The 21,107-nt window shown below is 37.4% G+C and overlaps 1 protein-coding gene across 4 annotated transcripts in view; it reads right to left on the reverse strand.

The window, feature by feature from the left end:
* The window catches only part of ATF7IP2 (activating transcription factor 7 interacting protein 2), a 76,622-nt gene that overhangs the window by 9,811 nt on the left and 45,704 nt on the right, over positions 1-21,107 (reverse strand). For 3 of the 4 annotated variants that reach the window (XM_070363175.1, XM_070363174.1, XM_070363178.1), the window contains 3 exons: positions 4,557-4,627; positions 3,321-3,382; positions 2,815-2,884 (listed from right to left, as the gene is read on the reverse strand). In XM_070363175.1, coding sequence (XP_070219276.1) covers positions 2,815-2,884; positions 3,321-3,382; positions 4,557-4,627 — 203 coding nt within the window. Of the gene's footprint in view, positions 1-1,220; positions 1,431-2,814; positions 2,885-3,320; positions 3,383-4,556; positions 4,628-21,107 lie in introns of those variants that run through there. The other variant, XM_070363176.1, reaches the window with a different exon arrangement.

A 21,107-nucleotide genomic window follows, 5' to 3' on the forward strand; every position in this document is an offset into this window, starting at 1 on the left:
TAAAACTATTTAATGCAAAATCTGCATTAATTCAACATTTTTTTGGGAAAAGTACACTGTGTGCCAAGCACTGTGCTAAAAAGATGAAAATGGTAGATTAATAAAAACATTAAAGTTGCTGCAAAGAACGTTAAGTCTTTTTAGGAAGACAGGTATGTGCAGAAACAATTATAGAACAGAAAAATAAAGGTATAATATAGGCATGCACAAAATACCACGGTAAGGAGAGCCAATATTGCCAATTTCTGCCTGGAAGGGATCAGATCAGATCAGATCAGTCATTCAGTCGTGTCCGACTCTTTGTGACCCCATGAATCACAGCACGTCAGGCCTCCCTGTCCATCACCAACTCCTGGAATTCACTGAGACTCACGTCCATCGAGTCAGTGATGCCATCCAGCCATCTCATCCTCTGTCGTCCCCTTCTCCTCCTGCCCCCAATCCCTCCCAGCATCAGGGTCTTTTCCAATGAGTCAACTCTTCGCATGAGGTGGCCAAAGTACTGGAGTTTCAGCTTTAGCATCATTCCTTCCAAAGAAATCCCAGGGCTGATCTCCTTCAGAATGGACTGGTTGGATCTCCTTGCAGTCCAAGGGACTCTCAAGAGTCTTCTCCAACACCACAGTTCAAAAGCATCAATTCTTCGGTGCTCAGCCTTCTTCACAGTCCAACTCTCACATCCATACATGACCACTGGAAAAACCATAGCCTTGACTAGACGAACCTTTGTTGGCAAAGTAATGTCTCTGCTTTTCAATATGCTATCTAGGTTGGTCATAACTTTTCTTCCAAGGAGTAAGCATCTTTTAATTTCATGGCTGCAATCACCATCTGTAGTGATTTTGGAGCCCCCAAAAATAAAGTCTGACACCATTTCCACTGTTTCCCCATGTATTTCCCATGAAGTGATGGGACCAGATGCCATGATCTTTGTTTTCTGAATGTTGAGCTTTAAGCCAACTTTTTCACTTTCCTCTTTCACTTTCATCAAGAGGCTTTTGAGTTCCTCTTCACTTTCTGCCATAAGGGTGGTGTCATCTGCATATCTGAGGTTATTGATATTTCTCCCGGCAATCTTGATTCCAGCTTGTGTTTCTTCCAGTCCAGCGTTTCTCATGATGTACTCTGCATATAAGTTAAATAAACAGGGTGACAATATACAGCCTTGACAAACTCCTTTTCCTATTTGGAACCAGTCTGTTGTTTCATGTCCAGTTCTAACTGTTGCTTCCTGACCTGCATACAAATTTCTCAAGAGGCAGATCAGGTGGTCTGGTATTCCCATCTCTTTCAGAATTTTCCACAGTTTATTGTGATGCACACAGTCAAAGGCTTTGGCATAGTCAATAAAGCAGAAATAGATGTTTTTCTGGAACTCTCTTGCTTTTTCTATGATCCAGCGGATGAACAGTTCAGCACAAGTGTCTAAACTGAATATATTAAAGTATGATAAGTGGGGTCATCAGACAAGCCTGGGGAGGCACAGAGCAGAGAGCATTCCTGGCAGAGAGAACAGCATATGCAGTGATGGCAAGGAGAGGAGCAGCACTGCCTATTGAGATGCTATTAAGGCAGAGGGAAGGAATTTGTAGAAGATAAAGCTAAAAAAGTTTTCAACATTTAAGTCATTAAAAATTCTGTTATAGGGTGAGAGGAACTTTCAAGAGGGAGGGGACATATGCATACTTATGGCTGATTTATGCTGCTGTATGGCAGAAACCAACACAGCACTGTAAAGCAATTATCTACCATTTAAAATTTTTAAAAATATTTAAAGATATTTAATAAAAGAATTCTGTATATCTTGTTAAGGAATTTGGATTTTACTCTAAAGACAAAAATATAACCAGATTCATTATGGACTCCAATTCATTTTAATCTTTTTGAAATTGGAAACTGAAGGGTTTTTGATTCTATCATGAAGTTCCTGAAGATTTCAATGGTTCCAACCTTTGTCTGGATCCACAGTTGTGATGGGAGAATGAACTGGACTGTATAGTTCCTATAGTAATCTCTGTTTTTAAGTATTACATAATTTCCCAATCCTAATAAGTGGAATTTAAATATTTAAAGCAGTACCATAAACACACAAGTGCAATTAAGAGATGAAACCTTGTAATTTATTAGCAGCCCTGCTGCTGCTACTGCTGCTAACTCACTTCAGTCTTGTCCGACTCTGTGCAACCCCATAGATGGCAGCCCACCAGGCTCCCCCGTCCCTGGGATTCTCCAGGCAAGAACACTGTATTTTACTTCTTTTTGTTTTAATCTGAGAAAGAGGGCACTGCTGTCACATTTTCATATTATGCCCTAGCATCCCCTCATAGCCACTATTGTTTAAGGAACAGGTGTGTCTCACAGGTAAAACAGAGATTTCCAATAGCCCCAGGCAACCCAGATAAGTGAATGGATAAATTACTGTACATTCACACCATGGAATACTACTCAGCAATAAAAAGGAATACTTGCTCAAAAACTTAAATGACCCTTGGGAGAAATTATGCTGAGTGAAAGAAGGATACATATTATATCATATTTATAAAACATTCACACAATAATATAATAGTGAGGAACAGATTAGCGGTTGCCAGGGTTTAGGGACTGGGGGAAAACCCTAAAAAAATCCTTACGGGTAGTATGAGGGAAACTTGGAGTGATGTAACAGCTGTGTAATTTGATTGTAGTGGCAGCCCCATAAATCTACACGTGATAAAATTAATGTACACTAACACACACAAAAAACTTCATAAATGGGTCAAATGTATTTTGAGTTGTTACCCTTTCCCACTTTCTTGAAAAAGTAAAACCCTTTACCTGTGCTGCAGTTTGACAGGTCGTCTTTCGTCAGATCAATCACAGAATCATGTTTCTTCTTCTCTATAGCCTGGAAAGTTGTTAAAAAATAAGATTTTGCCTCAACAGAAAATGTTTTTTTAAAAATAAAACATGTTATTTCAAATTACCATTTATAAGCTAGAGATTGAACATTCTTTAAGTTTTACAGTTTAGTTCAACTCTACTATGAAAGAGAAGCTCGTAAAATACTATCCAGTTTCTGTGAGGATGACAGGAGAGTCTAAATGAATTAATCTGGTAATAAACACAGTTGTGAAACATGTTTATCATTAGCTACTTGCTTTTTAATGTTTAAACTTTACTGGAACCTGGTCATACTAACTAATCAGATATTAATTTCTCAGAGAATGACTCTCCCAAAGAATGAATGACATAGATGAGTCATCCAACATGTAGCAACACTAAAGTTCCTAGAACTAACATATTCAAATAAATAATATTCAGAGACAATGTTTACTACCTACCATAGCTCTCTTTTCAGCATCAGCTGAATTGTTAGAATTTCCTGATGCAATTTTTCCAGTAGCTGAAAGAAAATTATTAAAATATGAACATTTTACAAGTTTACTAACTATTCAATATTTATGGACTTTATAAGATACAAATGCTGAAACAATAATAATGGGGATGCTAACTAACCATTATATAATCATAAAAATTTGTAACTCAACTGACGTATTCCAAAGACCAATGGACCAGTCCAAAAAAAGCACAATCTAATTTTGGTTCAAAAGGTTTTGGTACCTTTACAACTGTATTAGTAACTCTTTTTTGAGTATCTGTCTCTAAACTACTGTAGCATTTGAGGAAATAAACTTGGAAATGTACACATTTTTAAAATTTATAGTATCTTTAGACCACCTGGAATGGCTGAAGAGGATTCTTCATACAACCAGTAAAGGCATCAGATAAATGCATAATATCCCTTAACTATCTGATTTACAATCTTAACAGCCCAAATCATGAGGGCAATTAAGTAGTTATGTAAGTGGAGATAAAGTTTTCTGAAAATAAGATGCAAATTAAATTCTCTTAATATATACTAAAAATGAAAACGAAATGGGGAATTTTGAAGAAGAAATTATGAGCCAACAGATAGCTATTTTAAGGGAAAGGAAATTGATTGGGAATCTAAGGTTAAAGATTTTTACCTAAGTATAATGAGAAACTCTAAAAAGTAACATAGGTGTTATTTTTTTTAAGTTAAAAGAAATCAAAGATTAACTAAACATTAGCCAAACTTTATTTTTTGCTTTTTTGGCTGTGCTGTGCAGCATGTGGGACCTTAGTTCCCCAGCCAGAAATCAAACCTGTTCCCTCTGCATTGGGAGACCAGTCTTGACCATTTAACTGCCAGGGAAGTCCCAGATTAGCCAAACTTTAAATCCAAAAGTACATCACTACCACCACCAAGATCAGAGCAAACAAGTACAAATAACAGATATGAAAGTATTTTTATAATTTATAAAGCCACTCAACACAAGTAAACAAAGAAACAACAAGTAAAGAAAGAAAAGGCCATAGATTGATTAACACAAGGTTAAAAAGAACCTCAACTTTATTAAACAATCAACTGATTTATTCAGGTTAATCACAGATATAAATTAAACATTTTTAAGAGTAGAATTTTCAATTCTGTTTTAAATACTGTTTTGAGGCTTTCTGATTTGACAGATCATATTTTAATCAACTTAACATACCTGTTGGATTTGATGCAACTGGAGTTGTCAAATTAGGACTTTCCACAGAAATCAACAGGACGTCATTATTACTAAAATGAAACAAATATGTATTATTATGTTGAGACATGTAATCAATGGTTATAATTATTCTATTTTACCATTTCATAACTGATATGTTTAATCTAAGAACTGGTGGGGGGAGTCAGAATGATGATTAACCAAGTACCGAAGAAACCCTGGGTATAACCAATTATTTATATAATCAAAAGTTCACGATACACAATGAATTCAGTAGAGATCCTTAAAATTTAGTAGAGATTCATTTACAATAAAGCCAAATGTACAATCTATAAGTATACAAGATCTATACATGTACAAAATATACAAATGTCACTCTAGCACACATATGTGCCTTCGTGAAAATGAAACAATGTATAAAAGAAACAAACTCTTTGTTACAGATGAAGAAGTATAAAAATATACTTAAAAATTAATTCTGCCACTACTTTACATTGTATTACAATAGTAGCAACATTTACCACAGGTAAGAAACTGAGGAAAGGATGATAAATGATGCTGATTATGGTTACAGAATATTCTGAGTCAGAAGACTGTCTTCTGCTCCATTTTACTCTGACTGCATTTTTTTGAATCTGACATTTAAAATCGGAATTTTTGTTAAGAAAAATCTTAACACAAAGTTTAGTAAGCCAATTTAATTTGCTACATTAATTTCACGTGACTGGTACACAAGGTTGTGCCATTTTCTTATAGATGCTCTTAATTCTTAGCTTTGCTATTTGGTCTATGATTCATTTCAAGTTATTTTTGTATATGTTGTAAGAGGTTCACTTTCCCTCTCTGGTTACTCCAGCAACATTTGTTGAAAAGACTACCTCTTCCTTATTAAATTATTTTGGCAACTTCATTGAAAACCAATGGACTCTCTGTATACTTTAATTTGTCCACTGATTTATATTTCTTTCCTCATGCCAATACCATTCTCTTAATTCTTATAGCCTCACAGTTAAGTCGAACTCAGGTAGTATATGTCTTCCAACGTTATTCTTTTATAACACTGTTTTCACCTTCTAGGTCTTTTGCATTTCACACAAGTTTTTTTTTGTTGTTGTTGTTTTTGTTAGTTTATTTTCGGTTGTGCTGGGTCTTCAGTGCTGTACAGGCTTTTCTATAGTTGTGGTGCATGGGCGTCTCATTGCTGTGGAGCACAGGCTCTACGATATGAGGGCTTCACAAGCTATAGCACATGGGCATAGTAGTTGTGGGTCTTGGGCTCCAGAGCACAGGCTCAATATTTGTGGTGTATGTATGGGCTTAGTTGCTCTGTGGCATGTGTGATCTTCCTGGACAAGGGATTGAAACCATTGTCTCCTGCACTGGCAGGCAGATTCTTTACCACTGAGGCACCAAGGAAACACTTCACACAAGTTTTGGATCCGTTTGTTACTTTCTACAGAAAAGGATGCCAAGATTTTAAGAGTGCACTAAATATATAGAACAATCCGGGTGAAGTGACATCAACAATGAATTTTCTGATTTGTAAACATGGCATCTCACTATATATTTATACCTCCTTCGTCTCAGTAATATTTTGTACATTTAAAAATTACTAAATAACTTTTCCAATAGCAGTTTTACGTTTATAGTAAAGTTGAGTAGAATGTACAGTGTTTTCCCATATACCTCCTAACCCCTCCCACACACCCTCCCACAAAATCCTGTACCACAGTGGTACTCTTGTTACAACTGATGAAACTATGCTAACATTACCATTATTGCCAAAGTTCATAGTTTACAACAGCATTCACTCTCTTTTACAACTATTTGGCTGTATGGGGTCTTAGTTGTGGCACGGGGATCTTTAGTTGTGGCAGGCAGGATATCCAGCTGTGGCATAGGCACTGCACTCTTCGTTGTGGGATCTGGTTCCTTGACCAGGGATTGAACCCGGGGTCCCTGCATTGTGAGCACAGAGTCAGCCACTGGACCACCAGGGAAGTCCCACAGTAGCATTTATTCTTAGTGTTAGGATGTTCTATGGATTTTGACAAATGTATAATGACAAGTATCCACCATTACAGTATAATATAAAATAGTTACACTGCCCCAAAATCCCCAGTGCTTTGCCTGCCTATTCATCTCTCCCTACTAACTTCTGACAACATTTGATTTCTTACTATCTCCATTCAGTTCAGTTGCTCAGTCGTGTCCAACTCTTTGTGACCCCATGAATCGCAGCATGCCAGGCCTCCCTGTACATCACCAACTCCTGGAGTTCACTCAGACTCACGCCCATCGAGTCAGTGATGCCATCCAGCCATCTCATCCTCTGTCGTCCCCTTCTCCTCCTGCCCCCAATCCCTCCCAGCATCAGAGTCTTTTCCAATGAGTCAACTCTTCACATGAGGTGGCCAAAGTACTGGAGTTTCAGCTTTAGCATCATTCCTTCCAAAGAAATCCCAGGGCTGATCTCCTTCGGACTGGACTGGTTGGATCTCCTTGCAGTCCAAGGGACTCTCAAGAGTCTTCTCCAACACCACAGTTCAAAAGCATCAGTTCTTCAGCGCTCAGCTTTCTTCACAGTCCAACCCTCACATCCATACATGACAACTGGAAAAACCATAGCCTGACTAGACGGACCTTTGTTGGCAAAGTAATGTCTCTGCTTTTGAATATGCTATCTAGGTTGGTCATCACTTTTCTTCCAAGGATAAGCACCTTTTAATTTCATGGCTGCAGTCACCATCTGCAGTGATTTTGGAGCCCCAAAAAATAAAGTCTGACACTGTTTCCACTGTTTCCCCATCTATTTCCCATGAAGTGATGGGACCAGATGCCATGATCTTCATTTTCTGAATGTTGAGCTTTAAGCCAACTTTTTCACTCTCCTCTTTCACTTTCATCAAGAGGCTTTTGAGTTCCTCTTCACTTTCTGCCATAAGGGTGGTGTCATCTGCATATCTGAGGTTGTTGATATTTCTCCCGGCAATCTTGATTCCAGCCTGTGCTTCTTCTAGCACAGCATTTCTCATGATGTACTCTGCATAGAAGTTAAATAAGCAGGGTGACAATATACAGCCTTGACGTACTCTTTTTCCTACTTGGAACCAGTCTGTTGTTCCATGTCCAGTTCTAACTGTTGCTTCCTGACCTGCATATAGGTTTCTCAAGAGGCAGGTCAGGTGGTCTGGTATTCCTATCTCTTGAAGAATTTTCCACAGTTTATTGTGATCCACACAGTCAAAGGCTTTGGCATAGTCAATAAAGCAGAAATAGATGTTTTTCTGGAACTCTCTTCCTTTTTCCATGATCTAGCGGATGTTGGTAATTTGATCTCTGATTCCTCTGCCTTTCCTAAAACCTGCTTGAACATCTGGAAGTTCACGGTTCACATATTGCTGAAGCCTGGCTTGGAGAATTTTGAGCATTACTTTACTAGCACGTGAGATGAGTGCAATTGTGCGGTAGTTTGAGCATTCTTTGGCATTGCCTTTCTTTGGGATTGGAATGAAAACTGACCTTTTCCAGTCCTGTGGCCACTGCTGAGTTTTCCAAATGTGCTGGCATATTGAGTGCAGCACTTTCACAGCATCATCTTTCAGGATTTGAAATAGCTCCACTGGAATTTCATCACCTCTACTAGCTTTGTTTGTAGTGATACTTTCTAAGGCCCACTTGACTTCATATTCCAGGATGTCTGGGTCTAGGTGAGTGATCACACCATCATGATTACCTGGGTCGTGAAGATCTTTTTTGTACAGTTCTTCTGTGTATTCCTGCCACCTCTTCTTAATATCTTCTGCTTCTGTTAGGTCCATACCATTTCTGTCCTTTATCCAGCCCATCTTCGCATGAATTGTTCCCTTGGTATCTCTAATTTTCTTGAAGAGATCCCTAGTCTTTCCCATTCTGTTGTTTTCCTCTATTTCTTTCCATTGATCACTGAGGAAGGCCTTATCTCTTCTTGCTATTCTTTGGAACTCTGCATTCAGATGCTTATGTCTCCATAGTTTTACCTTTTCTAGAATGTCATGTAGTTGAAATCACCAGTATATGGCTTTCTCATATTGGCTTCTTTTCACTTAATAATACACATTTAAGTTTCCTCCAGGTCTTTTCATAGCTTGATAGCTCATTTCTTTTCTTTTTTTTTTTTAAGCACTAAATAGTATTCTATTGTCTGAATGTACCACATTTGTTTATCCCTTCACTTACGGAAGGACATCCTGGGGCAAGTTTTGGCAGTTATGAACAAAACACATTTTATATTATTCTATTTTCTCTCCTTTTTTAGCATATTATACTATTTTAATTAGTAGCTTCCCTAGAGTTTGCAATATACATTGACAACTACTCCAAGTCAGTTGTCAAATAAATTCTACACTGCTTCAAAAGGAGTACCTTCGTTCTCAGTTACATCCGACTCTTTGTGATCCCATTAACTGTAGCCCATCAGGCTCCTCTGTCCATAGAATTTCCCAAGAATATTGGAGTGAGTTGCCATTTCCTCTTCCAGGGGATCTTCCCCACCCAGAAATTGAACCTGCGTCTCCTGCATGGCAGGCAAATTCTTTTCTGTTGTGTCACTGATAAAAGCCCCTACAAGTACCTTATAATAATAAAATATTCCTAATTCCTCTTTCTGTTCCTTGAATCAGTGCTGCCATTCATTTCACTTATAGTAAGTGTGTTAACAAGCACACACATGCATACACAATCAAATACACTGTTGCTATTAATTTGAACAAACTCTTATCAGTTAAATCAACTAAGAAGAAAAATAAAAGGTTCTACTTTATGTTCATGCATTCCTTTTCTTTATGTAGATCTGATTTTCTGACATACCATTTTCCTTCTCTATGAAGAATTTTTAACATTTCCTGTAAGGCAGATCTATTGGCACCTAATACCCTAAATTTTTGTTTGTCTGAGAAAGACTATTTCTCCTTCAACTTTGAAGGATGTCCACAGTGCAAAGCATTTTAGGTTGGTAAATTTTGTTCTCATAACACTTGAAAAACTTCACTCTACTTTCTTATTGTTTGTATAGTTTAAAGAAGTTGATGTAACTCTTACCTTAGCTCCTCCATAGATAAGGTGCTTTTTCCTTGGCTTTCAAGATAGCTTCAATTTTCTGAAGTTTAAACTATATTTAGGTGTATGTGTTTGGTATTTATCCTGCTTGGTGTTCTCTGAGCTCCCTGGATTGTGGTTTGGTCTCTAATGTTTATTTGGGAGAAATTCTTAGTCACTGTTACTTCAAACATTGCTTTTGTTCCTTTCTTTCTTCCTTCTGGAATTCCCATTATGCATATGTAATTCCCTTTGTAGTAGGCGACCTGAGCTCTTGGATATTCTGGGTTGTTATTGTCATTTTTTTCCCCTCTTAGTCATATTATTAAAGTCAGTCATCGCTTTTCTTAGCAATGTCTAACTAATAAACCCATAAACAGCTTTCTTCAATTCTGTCAGTAGTTTTTATCTCAAGCATTTTTCTTAGAATTTCCATCTCTCTGTTTACATTACCAACCAGTTCTTGGATTTTGTCTCTTTCCATTAAAGTACATTAATCATAGTTTCTAAAAAATTCCTGGTTTGATAATTTCAACATTCCTGCCATATCTGACTCTGGTTCTGATGCTCGTTTGGTATCTTCAAATTGTTGTTTTTGATTTTTAGTCGGGTCATTTTTTTGTTGAAAGGTAGACATGATGTACTGGTTAAAAGGAACTATGGTAAACAGGCCTTCAGTAATGCAGTGGTAAAATGTGCGGAAGGAGGAGGCACTCTACTTTTCTTATGATTAGGCCTTTTAGTGAGCCTGTGCCCCTAGAATGTGAAATTCACTAGTTCGTCTCTGTCCCCACAGCCCTCTTAGGTGGGACAGGATGGCGAGAAGGGGCTGGAGTTGTCTATTTCTCTTCCTCCATGTGTAATGCTAAAGGGAGCACATGTTGGATGTTTTCTTTCCCCCAGGTAGGTTAATCTCTGGTAATAGTTTCTCCTGAGGGTTCAGTTCAGCTCAGTTCAGTCACTCAGTTGTGTCCAACTCTTTGCGACCCCATGAATCGCAGCACGCCAGGCCTCCCTGTCCATCACCAACTCCCGGAGTTCACTGAGACTCACGTCCATCGAGTCAGTGATGTCATCCAGACATCTCATCCTCTGTCGTCCCCTTCTCCTCTTGCCCCTAATCCCTCCCAGCATCAGAGTCTTTTCCAATGAGTCAACTCTTTGCATGAGGTGGCCAAAGTACTGGAGTTTCAGCTTTAGCATCATTCCTTCCAAAGAAATCCCAGGGCTGATCTCCTTCAGAATGGACTGGTTGGATCTCCTTGCAGTCCAAGGGACTCTCAAGAGTCTTCTCCAACACCACAGTTCAAAAGCATCAATTCTTCGGCACTCAGCCTTCTTCACAGTCCAACTCTCACATCCATATATGACCAGTGGAAAAACCATAGCCTTGACTAGACGAATCTTTGTTGGCAAAGTAATGTCTCTGCTTTTCAATATGCTATCTAGGTTGGTCATAACTTTTCTTCCAAGGGGTAAGCATCTTTTAATTTCATGGCTGCAGTCACCATCTGTAGTGATTTTGGAGCCCAGAAAAATAAAGTCTGACACTGTTTCCACTGTTTCCCCATGTATTTCCCATGAAGTGGTGGGACCGGATGCCATGATCTTCCTTTTCTGAATGTTGAGCTTTAAGCCAACTTTTTCACTCTCCACTTTCACTTTCATCAAGAGGCTTTTGAGTTCCTCTTCACTTTCTGCCATAAGGGTGGTGTTGTAGGGTATTCAAAAGCTTTTTTACCTTGCCCATTGCTGGAAACATGAAAGAATTTTTTTCCAGTGAAGATCAGTAGAGCTCATATAGGTAAAACTCACAAAACTGTGCCTTCTCCAATACCAGGACACTGCCCCCCTTCTGCCTTCCTCCTGCCTTGGAGTTTTTAACTCTGAGATTTATCTACTCTGAGCCTTCAGCAATTACAATTTGGGATTCCCTACCCCAGCAGTGGTTGCCGTGGAGGTTTCTGATCCTGTTCCAGGATGTTTTGATTCTCCATTTTTGCCTGATTCTATCTCCAATTTGAGGGGCAGTAGTTTGCTCAATGACCTTACTTCTATGGTGGATCAGAGATGAGTGGTTGATTTTTTTCAGTTTGTTCAGCTTTTTACTTGTTAGTATGGAGTGATGACACCTCACATGCTAGATCAGAAATCTGAAGTCTACTTTGTAGTTCTGAAATTAGGTCTTATATATATATTCTGGTAATTTACTCCTATGAATACCACATTCTTTGATGATATTATGTTCATAAGTGGCATTAATTTAAAATTTTAAATTGTTTATTGCCTGTATATAGAAATACTATAAGAAAACAGTATTATATATAACATATATACACACAGCACATAGTACAGAGGAAGGGTGTGATATATACACAGACATAGACCCTATACGGGTCTTCCCAGATGGAGCAGTGGTAAAGAATCTGTCCACCAATGCAGGAGATGCAAGAGATGTGGGTTTGATGCCTGGGTCAGGAAGATCCCCTAAAGCAGGAAACGACAATCCACTACAGTATTCTTGTCTGGAAAATTTCATGGACAGAGAAGTCTGGCAGGCTACAGTCCATGACTGAGCACACACAGATACCCTATACAGAAACACAATAAAATATTTTATATTTATCCACATAGTTATAACTTCTAGCACTCTTCATTACTTTACCTTTGCATAGATCCAATTTTCCATCTGGTATTATTTTCCTTCTACCTGATGAAGCTCCTTTGTATTCCTGTAGTTCAGGTCTGCTGCTGAGGTATTTTCACTTTTTTTTTTAGTGTGAAAAAGTCTGTTTTTCTTGTACACGTCTGAAAGATATTTTCACTGAGTGTAGAACTGCAGAAACTGAGACAGTTTCTCTTTTAATCAATTAGAGATGTCGCTCCACTTCAGTACTTTAGAGACGTCTTGCTTTCAACATCTTTAAAGTTTGAATAGTTTACAGTGAGAATCCACATTCTATTTTTGTTCCTTTCCATGTAATGTGTCTTTTCTCTGGCTGCTTTTAAGATTTCCTTGTCAACACTGATTTTTAGCAATCTGGTTTGATGTGCTTTCCTTTTGCTTCTTCTTCTTAGGTTTGTCAACCTTTGTTCTTTTCTACTTATGGGTTTAGAATTTTCATCAAATTTGGAAAAATTTTAGATATATTTTCCTGCCCCCCACCTAGTGATGACTACAATGATATATATATTAGACTGATTGATACTATTCTTCAAGTTTCTCATGCTCTGTGCTTTTTCTCCTCATGCTTTTGTTTGAACAGTTTCTGATGATATTTCACTGATTCTTAAAAAGTCAGTAGTTATCTATTTTGTTATTAATCCTATCCAATGTATTTTTCAATTTAGTCCGTTTCATCTCTAGAAGTACATTTGCTTTTTTTTATATCTTCCATTTCTCCTCTCATGGTGACATTTTGCTCCATATTGTTGGATATGAAGAATATATATTGACAATTGCTATTTTATGTTGTTATCTGGTAAGCCCGTCAACCATGCTAATTCTAGGTTTGTTTCTATCATTTTGGTTTCTCCTTGTTATGGGTTATCTTTCATATTTTGCATGCCTAGTAATTTTCTAGCAGATGTCAGACAGTGTAAAATTCACACTGTTGTATGATGTTTCATTCCATCAGAGTGTATTGGACTTTATTCTCACATAAAGTTAAATTACTGAGGATTAGTTTCACTCCTCTGAGGCCTTTTAGCTTCTTGGGATAGGTCCACTGCAGTCTTTTAGTCTAGGACTAATTTAGCCCACTACAGCTATACACGTCCAAGAACTCGACCTGTTGTTCCATTTAAGTCTCTTCATTATAGCCAGTGAGAAAGAAAAAATGTTCCCAGCTCTGTGCAATCACCAGAAAATGTCTGGCCCTCTTCCTTACATTAGTACTTACCTAACCCTCTCATTTTTCTATTCTTTGCTTGTATAGATCTGTGATCAGTCAATGATTTAATGGGTTCCCTTTGGAGACTGAATTCTGCCTTTATGTAATTACCTCTTCTTCATTATTCTGCTTCAAAACTTCTAGGTAATTCAGATTCTCCAATATCTGATCTAAATGTACTAAGACCAGGCAGGCTGTTTGGGCTCCTCCCACCCCTGTTTTTCAACTTGGAAAATCCCTCCAGGCAGAGTTGGCATAATTGTTTAGTGCATTTCATTTGTTTCCTTTCTCACAGGAATCAAGTCTTGTATTCCTTGTTGAACAATGTCTGAACACAATTTTTTTATTTGGTCTAGTCTTCTGGATGTTTACAACAAAAGAACAATTCCTTTAGCAGTTAATACTTCATGAACAGGAGACATTTCCCCATACAGTGACTTCCACTTCTGTGAAATCAACTGTTTTTTAAGTACACTTTTGAACTCAGATTTAATTGAATAATTTTTATATCAAAATTATCAATAAGATATTCTGACAAAAGCTATTATTCCTAAGTTCAATAAATAAAAGTGTTCAGATCCAAATTTTTTATCAATGATATTTTACTCTTCTATTCATTTTTGGCCTCGAACAAAACTTACAAAGTTTATTTTGTATATATTTTTTTCTACTAGTCATATAGTATATGGAAGACTAATAGCTGTATTTAACTCTGTTGCTTAACTACAAAAAACTATAAGCAACTCTTTTCAGATATTCATTACACTACAGACAAAACTCTCTTTTCAAGCTCAAAATGCTTAATTTGATATCTCTACTGTTTTTAATATTTGCTGCTATAGTAGATCAAACATAATGTTATTTAAGAGTCTAAGACATTAAGCAGAAAGACTTTAAAAAGCAGAGTAAAATTTTTGTCAGTCTCATTGAAATTTTGGTTTGGGGAGGTAAGGTAAAGATTTAGAAGCCACCAAAGAGGAGAGGCCCTGGTGAACACTACAAGCTTTCAGCTGGAGAAGCCACTGAGGGCTACATCTCCAAAGTCAGAGTGAACTAGATGTAGAAGCAGACTAACCAAAGTAACAGGCCTGAATTTATACCATTCTCTGAGCAGATTAGGTGACCAGGCCCTACTCTATCTGCCAGAAGACAGAATAAATCTTGTCTATAGGAAGATATTATCCAGAGCCTCACCAATTCTTCAGAAATTATCAAGTACACTGACAGAATCAAATGACTGGAAACTGAGAGAAAAACATATACACAGATGATTGTGATACTAGAGTTATAAAACAAGAACATAAAAAAAAAAACAAACTATGAAAGTTAGTTTTTAAAATATTGAGGAAAGATAGAGAAAATAGTTAAAACCAGATGGAAATTTATCAGAAAAATAATAATCTGCCTGCAATGCAGGAGATCCAGGTTTGATCTCTGGGTCAGGAAAATCTGAAAAGCTGAAAACCCAGGAAAATCTCTAAGCCTAGAGAAGGGAATGGCTACCCATTCCAGTATTCTTGCCTGGAGAAGTGGAAAGACTTGGAAAGGGAAAAGATATTCTTGGTAAATAAATCTGACAAAAATTTAAGACAGGCAACTCAAAAGGAAAACACACAAAAGTCTTAGAGAAACTTAATGAAGGAAGTTAACCAAATTACTATCAAACATAAAGTATTTAATTTCATTATTAGAAAGAAACAATTAAAACAAATACAGGCATACCACAGAGACATAGCATGTCTGATTCCAGATCATAGTAATATTAAGTAAATACTTCAATAAAGTGGATCACATGAATTTTTTTTGATTTTCCAGTGCATATAAAAGCTATGTTTACTATACTATACTGTGCTGTATACTACACAGTAGTCTATAAAGTGTGAAAAAGCATTATGTCTAAAAAAATAATGTACATGCCTTTATTTAAAAATATTTAATTGCTAAAAGATTCTAACCCATCATGTGAGCCTTCAGTAAGTTGTAATCTTTTTGCTGATGGATGATCTTGTGTCAATGTTGATGGCTGCTGACCGATCAGGGTGGTGGTGGTTGCTGAAGGCTGGGGTGTCTATGGCAATTTCTTAAGATAATAGTTAAATCTGCTGCATGAATTAACTCATCCCATCACAAAGCAACTGGTGTTTCTGTAGCATTTTATTAGCATTTTATCCACAGAAAAACTTCTTTAAAAATTGAGTCAAACTTCTCAGACTTAGTCACTGCTTTATCAACTAAGTTTATGTAATATTCTAAATCCTTTGTTGTCCCTTCAACAGTCTTCACAGGATCTCCAACAAGAATAGATCCATCTCAAGAAACCAATTTATTTGTTTGTCCATCAAAGGTTATCATGAGATTGCAGCAATTCAGGCTCTGCTTCTAGTTCTCTTGCTATTCCACCACATTTACTCTTACTTCCTCCACTGAAGTCCTGAACCCCTCAAAGCCATCCATGAAATTTAAAATCAACCTCCTCCAAACTTTTGTTAATGCTGACCTTTTGATTTCTTGTCATGAGTCATGAGTGTTCTTAATGTATCTAGAATGGTAATTCCTTTCCAGAAAGTTTTCAAATTACTTTGCTCAGATCCATTGCAGGAATCACTATCTATAGCAGCAATAGCTAAACAAAATATGTAAAATAATAAAAGTTGAAATTACTTCTTGATCCATGGGCTGCAGAAAAGATGTTCTGTTAGCAGGCATGAAAACAACATTAATCCCATTGTAGATCACCATCAGAGCTCTTGGGTGGCCAGGTGCATTGTCAATACGCAGTAAATTTCAAGAGGAAACTTTTTTCTGAGTAGTAGATCTCAAACATGCAGTTCAGTAAAACTTTCAGTAATTTAAGCCTGGGTATGCTGTCAGCCAGGCATTGTTGCTCTACTTATACAGCACAAGCAAAGTAGATTTAGCCTAATTCTTAGGAGCCCTGAGATTTTTGGAAGGGTAAATGAGCACTGGCTTCAATTTAAAAGTCACTAGCTACATTAGGCTTCAAAAAGAGAGTCAGCTTGTTCTTTGAATTTTTTTTTCTTTTAAAAGTCAGGGCCCAAGGAGGTCAGACTTTTAAAAATTAATTAATTAGGCTGCACTGGGTTTTAGTAGCAGAACTCGGGATCTTCAATCTTCATTGCAGCATGCAGGATCTTTTAGTTGCAACATGCAAACTTAGTTGTGGCATGTGGGATCTAGTTCCCTGACCAGGGATCAAACCTGGACCACCTGCATTGGGAGGTTGGAGTTTCAGCCCCTGGACCAGCAAGGATGTCCCAATGTCCTTTGAAATTTTGAAGCCAGACATTAACTTCTCTGTTATGAAAGTCCTAGATGTCATCTTCTTGCAAAATAAGATTGCTTCATCTACACTTTTGTTTAATGTTACCATCTTTGTTAATTATCTTTGGCAGATCTTCTGGATAGTTTACTGCAACATCTACATCAGCACTTGCTGCTTAACCTCACACTTTATGTTATGGATATGGTTTTTTTCCCTTAAACCTCATGAACCAACCTCTGAAACATTTTTTCTGCAGCTTCCTCATCATCACTCTAATCCTTCATAGAACTGAAGTTAGAGCCTTGCTCTGGGTTAGGCTTTGGCTTAAGCTAATGTTCTGGTTGATCTTATCCAGGCCTTTAAAACTTTCTCTATATCAGCAATAAGGTCGCTTCTTTCTTGTCATTTACGTGCTCTGGAGTAGCACGGTTAATCTCCTTAGAGAACTTCTCCTTGGCACTCATCATTCACAGCTTGGCCAACCATTTGGTGCAAGAGGCCTAGTTTTCTGCCCATCTCAAAGCTTCTAACATGCCCTACTCACTAAGCTTAATCATTTCTAGCCTTTGACTTACAAGTGAGAGATATGTGGGTCTTCTTTTCACTTCAACACTTAGAAGGCCATTGTAGGGTTATTATTCATTAGCCTAATTTCAATATTGTTAAATCTCAGGCAGAAGGAAGGCCCAAGGAGAGGGAGACAGATGGGGTCAGTGCAGCAGTCAGAATGCACATATTTATTAAGTTTGATGTCTTATATGAGTATGGTTTGTGGCAACTGAAAACAAATAGAATAGTAATATCAAAGATCACTGATTACAAATCACGATGACAATATAATAATAATGGGAAAGTATGAAATATTGTGAGAACTGCCAAAATATGACACAGACACAAAGTGAGCAAATGCTATTAGAAAAATAGTGCTAACAGACTTGTCTGATGCAGGGCTGCCATGAACTTTCAATGTGTAAAAAAAAAAAACAATATCTGTGAAGCAAAATAAAGCAAAGCATGATGAAACAAGGCATGCTCATAAGTGACACTATAAACATACTGTGAGGCTAAAGTGAAAAGGGCAGATAATACCAGTGTTGGCAAGGACATGGAATAACAAATACCTCATATACTCTCATTGGGAGAGTAACTTGATACAACTTCTTTGGCAAAGTGTTTAGTAGAATCAAATCTGAGAATACACATATTCTATGACCTACCAGTTCCACTTCTAGTCAAACGTCCAACAGAAATGTGTATATATATATACACACATTCACCAACAGACATGCAAAAGAATGTTCAGAGCAGCACTAATCATAATTTTCCCATCTGCAAATAACTTAGATGTCCATCAAGAGTTGTGAATGGAGTAAGTTGTGGTATATTCATATGATGGACATTATACAGCAATAAAAATGATCAAATCATTGTTGCTAAGCAACAGCATGGATGAATCTCTCAACACACAAATCTGGGTAAAAGAGGCAAGAAACCAAAGTTCATTAAGTATGATTCCATTTACATAAAGATGAAAAGGAAATAAAAGCAATCCAGGGGGTCAGAAGTTAGGATGGTGTTTACTGGTATCAGTGTGGTAAGAGTGGGGCTGGTGACTGGCATGAAGCAGAACAGATGTCACTGTTGTTTTTTTCATCTGGGTGATATTTCAACATGTGTTTACTTTGTCAAAGCTATACATTTACTATTTGTGCACTTTTCAGTAGGCATTATATGTCAATGTTATTTTAAAATTTGTGAGTACATGTGAAGTTGCTAATGCTTATCTTGAGAAATTCATTTATACATCTAAATGAATTCCACTAAAGACTACAATTCCACAAGCATTTAATGATATGTAACTTTCATATGTAACTGTTCCACTGACTGGTTCCAATGATGGCTCTTTTTTTAAGAAACCATACCTGGGAGGAAAACTGAGGACACTGATGATTTTCATGGTCTTCTAGACGCACCTATGTTTCTACTTATACTCTACCTTGGAGAAAAACTTCTGTGTCTAAAATTAGTAATTAAAGTTCTCCAGGTAATGTTACAATAAAGTAGCCTAATAGCAGGGATCTGGAGACAAAATTGGGTCTAAATCCTGGCTCTGCCATTTATTTAACTAGCTGAGTGTTTTGGGGGCAGGAAACTTGGTTAAAGAGAGATATGTAAGATTAAATAAGTATTAATCATGAATAGGAAGGAGCACATGCAAAATAGCGGAAAGTTTTATACTATGGCTGGTAACTACTATTTTCTCCTTTGTATCTCTGCAAACATTTCTTCACATGAAGTTCAATGTAAGGCTTATTTTTTAGACTATAGTAATGTTTCATTGCATCAACACTGGTGAAGTGGTCTGTTTTTGAGTGCCTTAGACCGTGATGCTTTTCATCTTTGGAAATGATTGCATATAAAGGCATTTTCTTTCATTTACACAAGTTCCTTTTGCATCAGATACATATTCTGGTTCACAAGCCTTCTCTTCTATGAGTTTTCTGGCTCAGCTGTTACTGCCTTTTTTTTTTTTTTCACACTCTAAAAAGAAAATACTTAAACCATTACTATAAACACAGAAAGTTAGAAGTGGCACTAATTCCTTCAACACCTGAGGTATCAGAAGAAACAAATATAAAGTTTCATAGCTTTCTCTAGAGTTATAAAAAAGAAAGAATATTTTCCCTTTACTTTTTAAAAAGCTCCTTTATTTCTCAAATATTCTAAAAATTTTTAAATAAATTACTATGTATAGAAAATTTACATACATAAATTGCTACGTAGAATAGCTACGATGGAGGGAGGCCCCACATTTGAACAATTTAAGAAGCTATATTAAAAAATTTTTTTAAGAAAGAAAAATTAAAATATCTGTTTGAAGACATCAGAAAGCTCTGATGAAAGCCAGGATATAAGGAACTATAAAGATCCCAGAAAGAAGTGAGCTAGACACTTGCCACTGATGTCTTCTCAAGGCATCTGCCAACTAAACCACACAGGAATACAAAGATGCCAAGAACAAAGTGACTGATATCAAAGTGAACTGTACTGGGGAGACAATATTGGAATACCAAGATCAGCTTAAAAAAAAACAACAGCTAGACCACAGGAATGGAGGAAAATCAGAATAAGTTGAGTCCAAAAACTGGAAACCAGCCTCAGTTCTGCTCAATTCCCAACTGGATTGAAATGTTGTACTATTTACCTATTGCTATATAACAATTTATCCCCAAACATAATGGCTATAAAAAATAACATTTATTACCTCACAGTTTCTGCAGGAAAAGTACAGAACTGTATAGTTGCGGGGTTTAGGCTCAGGATATCTCACGAGCTCACAGTCAGCATGCTGGCAGGGGCTACAGTCACTGGAAGACATGACTGGGGTGGCACGTCCAAAGGGCTTACTCACATGGTTGTTGGCAAGGTGCTTCACCATGTGTGACAGCACAGGCTGCTTGACGTCCTCAAGAAACCTATCTTGTCCCCATATCATTATGGTATTTAACCTGCCCCAGAGCAAGCAATCCAAGAGAGAGAAACCTACAATGTCTTTAGTGATTTAGTTACATAGTGTCACTTTGCCACTTTTGTATCCTACTTGCTGTCACTACTAAGTACAGCCCAAGCCAGGAATTAGGCTCTACCTTATAATGGGAAAGTTCAAGTATTAGACGCTCAGTCATGTCTGACTTTTTTGGACCCCATGGACTGTAGCCTGCCAGGCTCCTCTGTCCATGGGATCCTCCAGGCATGAATACTGTGGTGGGTTATTGTCTGAGCCACCAGGACTATCAAAGAATTTATGGGTACATTTTAAAACCAGTAAAAGAGGCTGTGTCCCTGTCTCTGCCTCCTGCCAGAATATAGGGTGAATTCACTCTGATAAAAGATAATATCATTTAGAGCCTCCATAATTTTTAATACATAATGTCCAAGATTCAAACAACAAAAATCAGTAAGTATAATAAGAAATAGAGCGGACTTCCCTGGTGGCACAGTGGATGAGAATCCACTTCTCAGTGCAAGGGACAAAAGTTCGACCCCTGCCTGGTCCAGGAAGATTCTACATGCTGCAGAACAACTACACCTGTGTACCACAACTACTGAGCCTCCATGCTGCAACTACTGGAGTCCGTGGGCCTAGAGCCATAAGAGAAGCCATCACAATGAGAAGCCAGGGGACCACAGCAAAGAACAGCTACCGCTTGCCACAACTAGAGAAAGCGTGCGCAAAGCAATGAAGACCCAGTGCAGCCGTAAAAGAAACAAGGCAAAGACGACATTCACCAAACAGAA

The sequence above is a fragment of the Bos mutus genome, chromosome 25 (assembly GCF_027580195.1).
Source record: "Bos mutus isolate GX-2022 chromosome 25, NWIPB_WYAK_1.1, whole genome shotgun sequence".
In the NCBI taxonomy this organism is placed as follows: Eukaryota; Metazoa; Chordata; class Mammalia; order Artiodactyla; family Bovidae; genus Bos; species Bos mutus.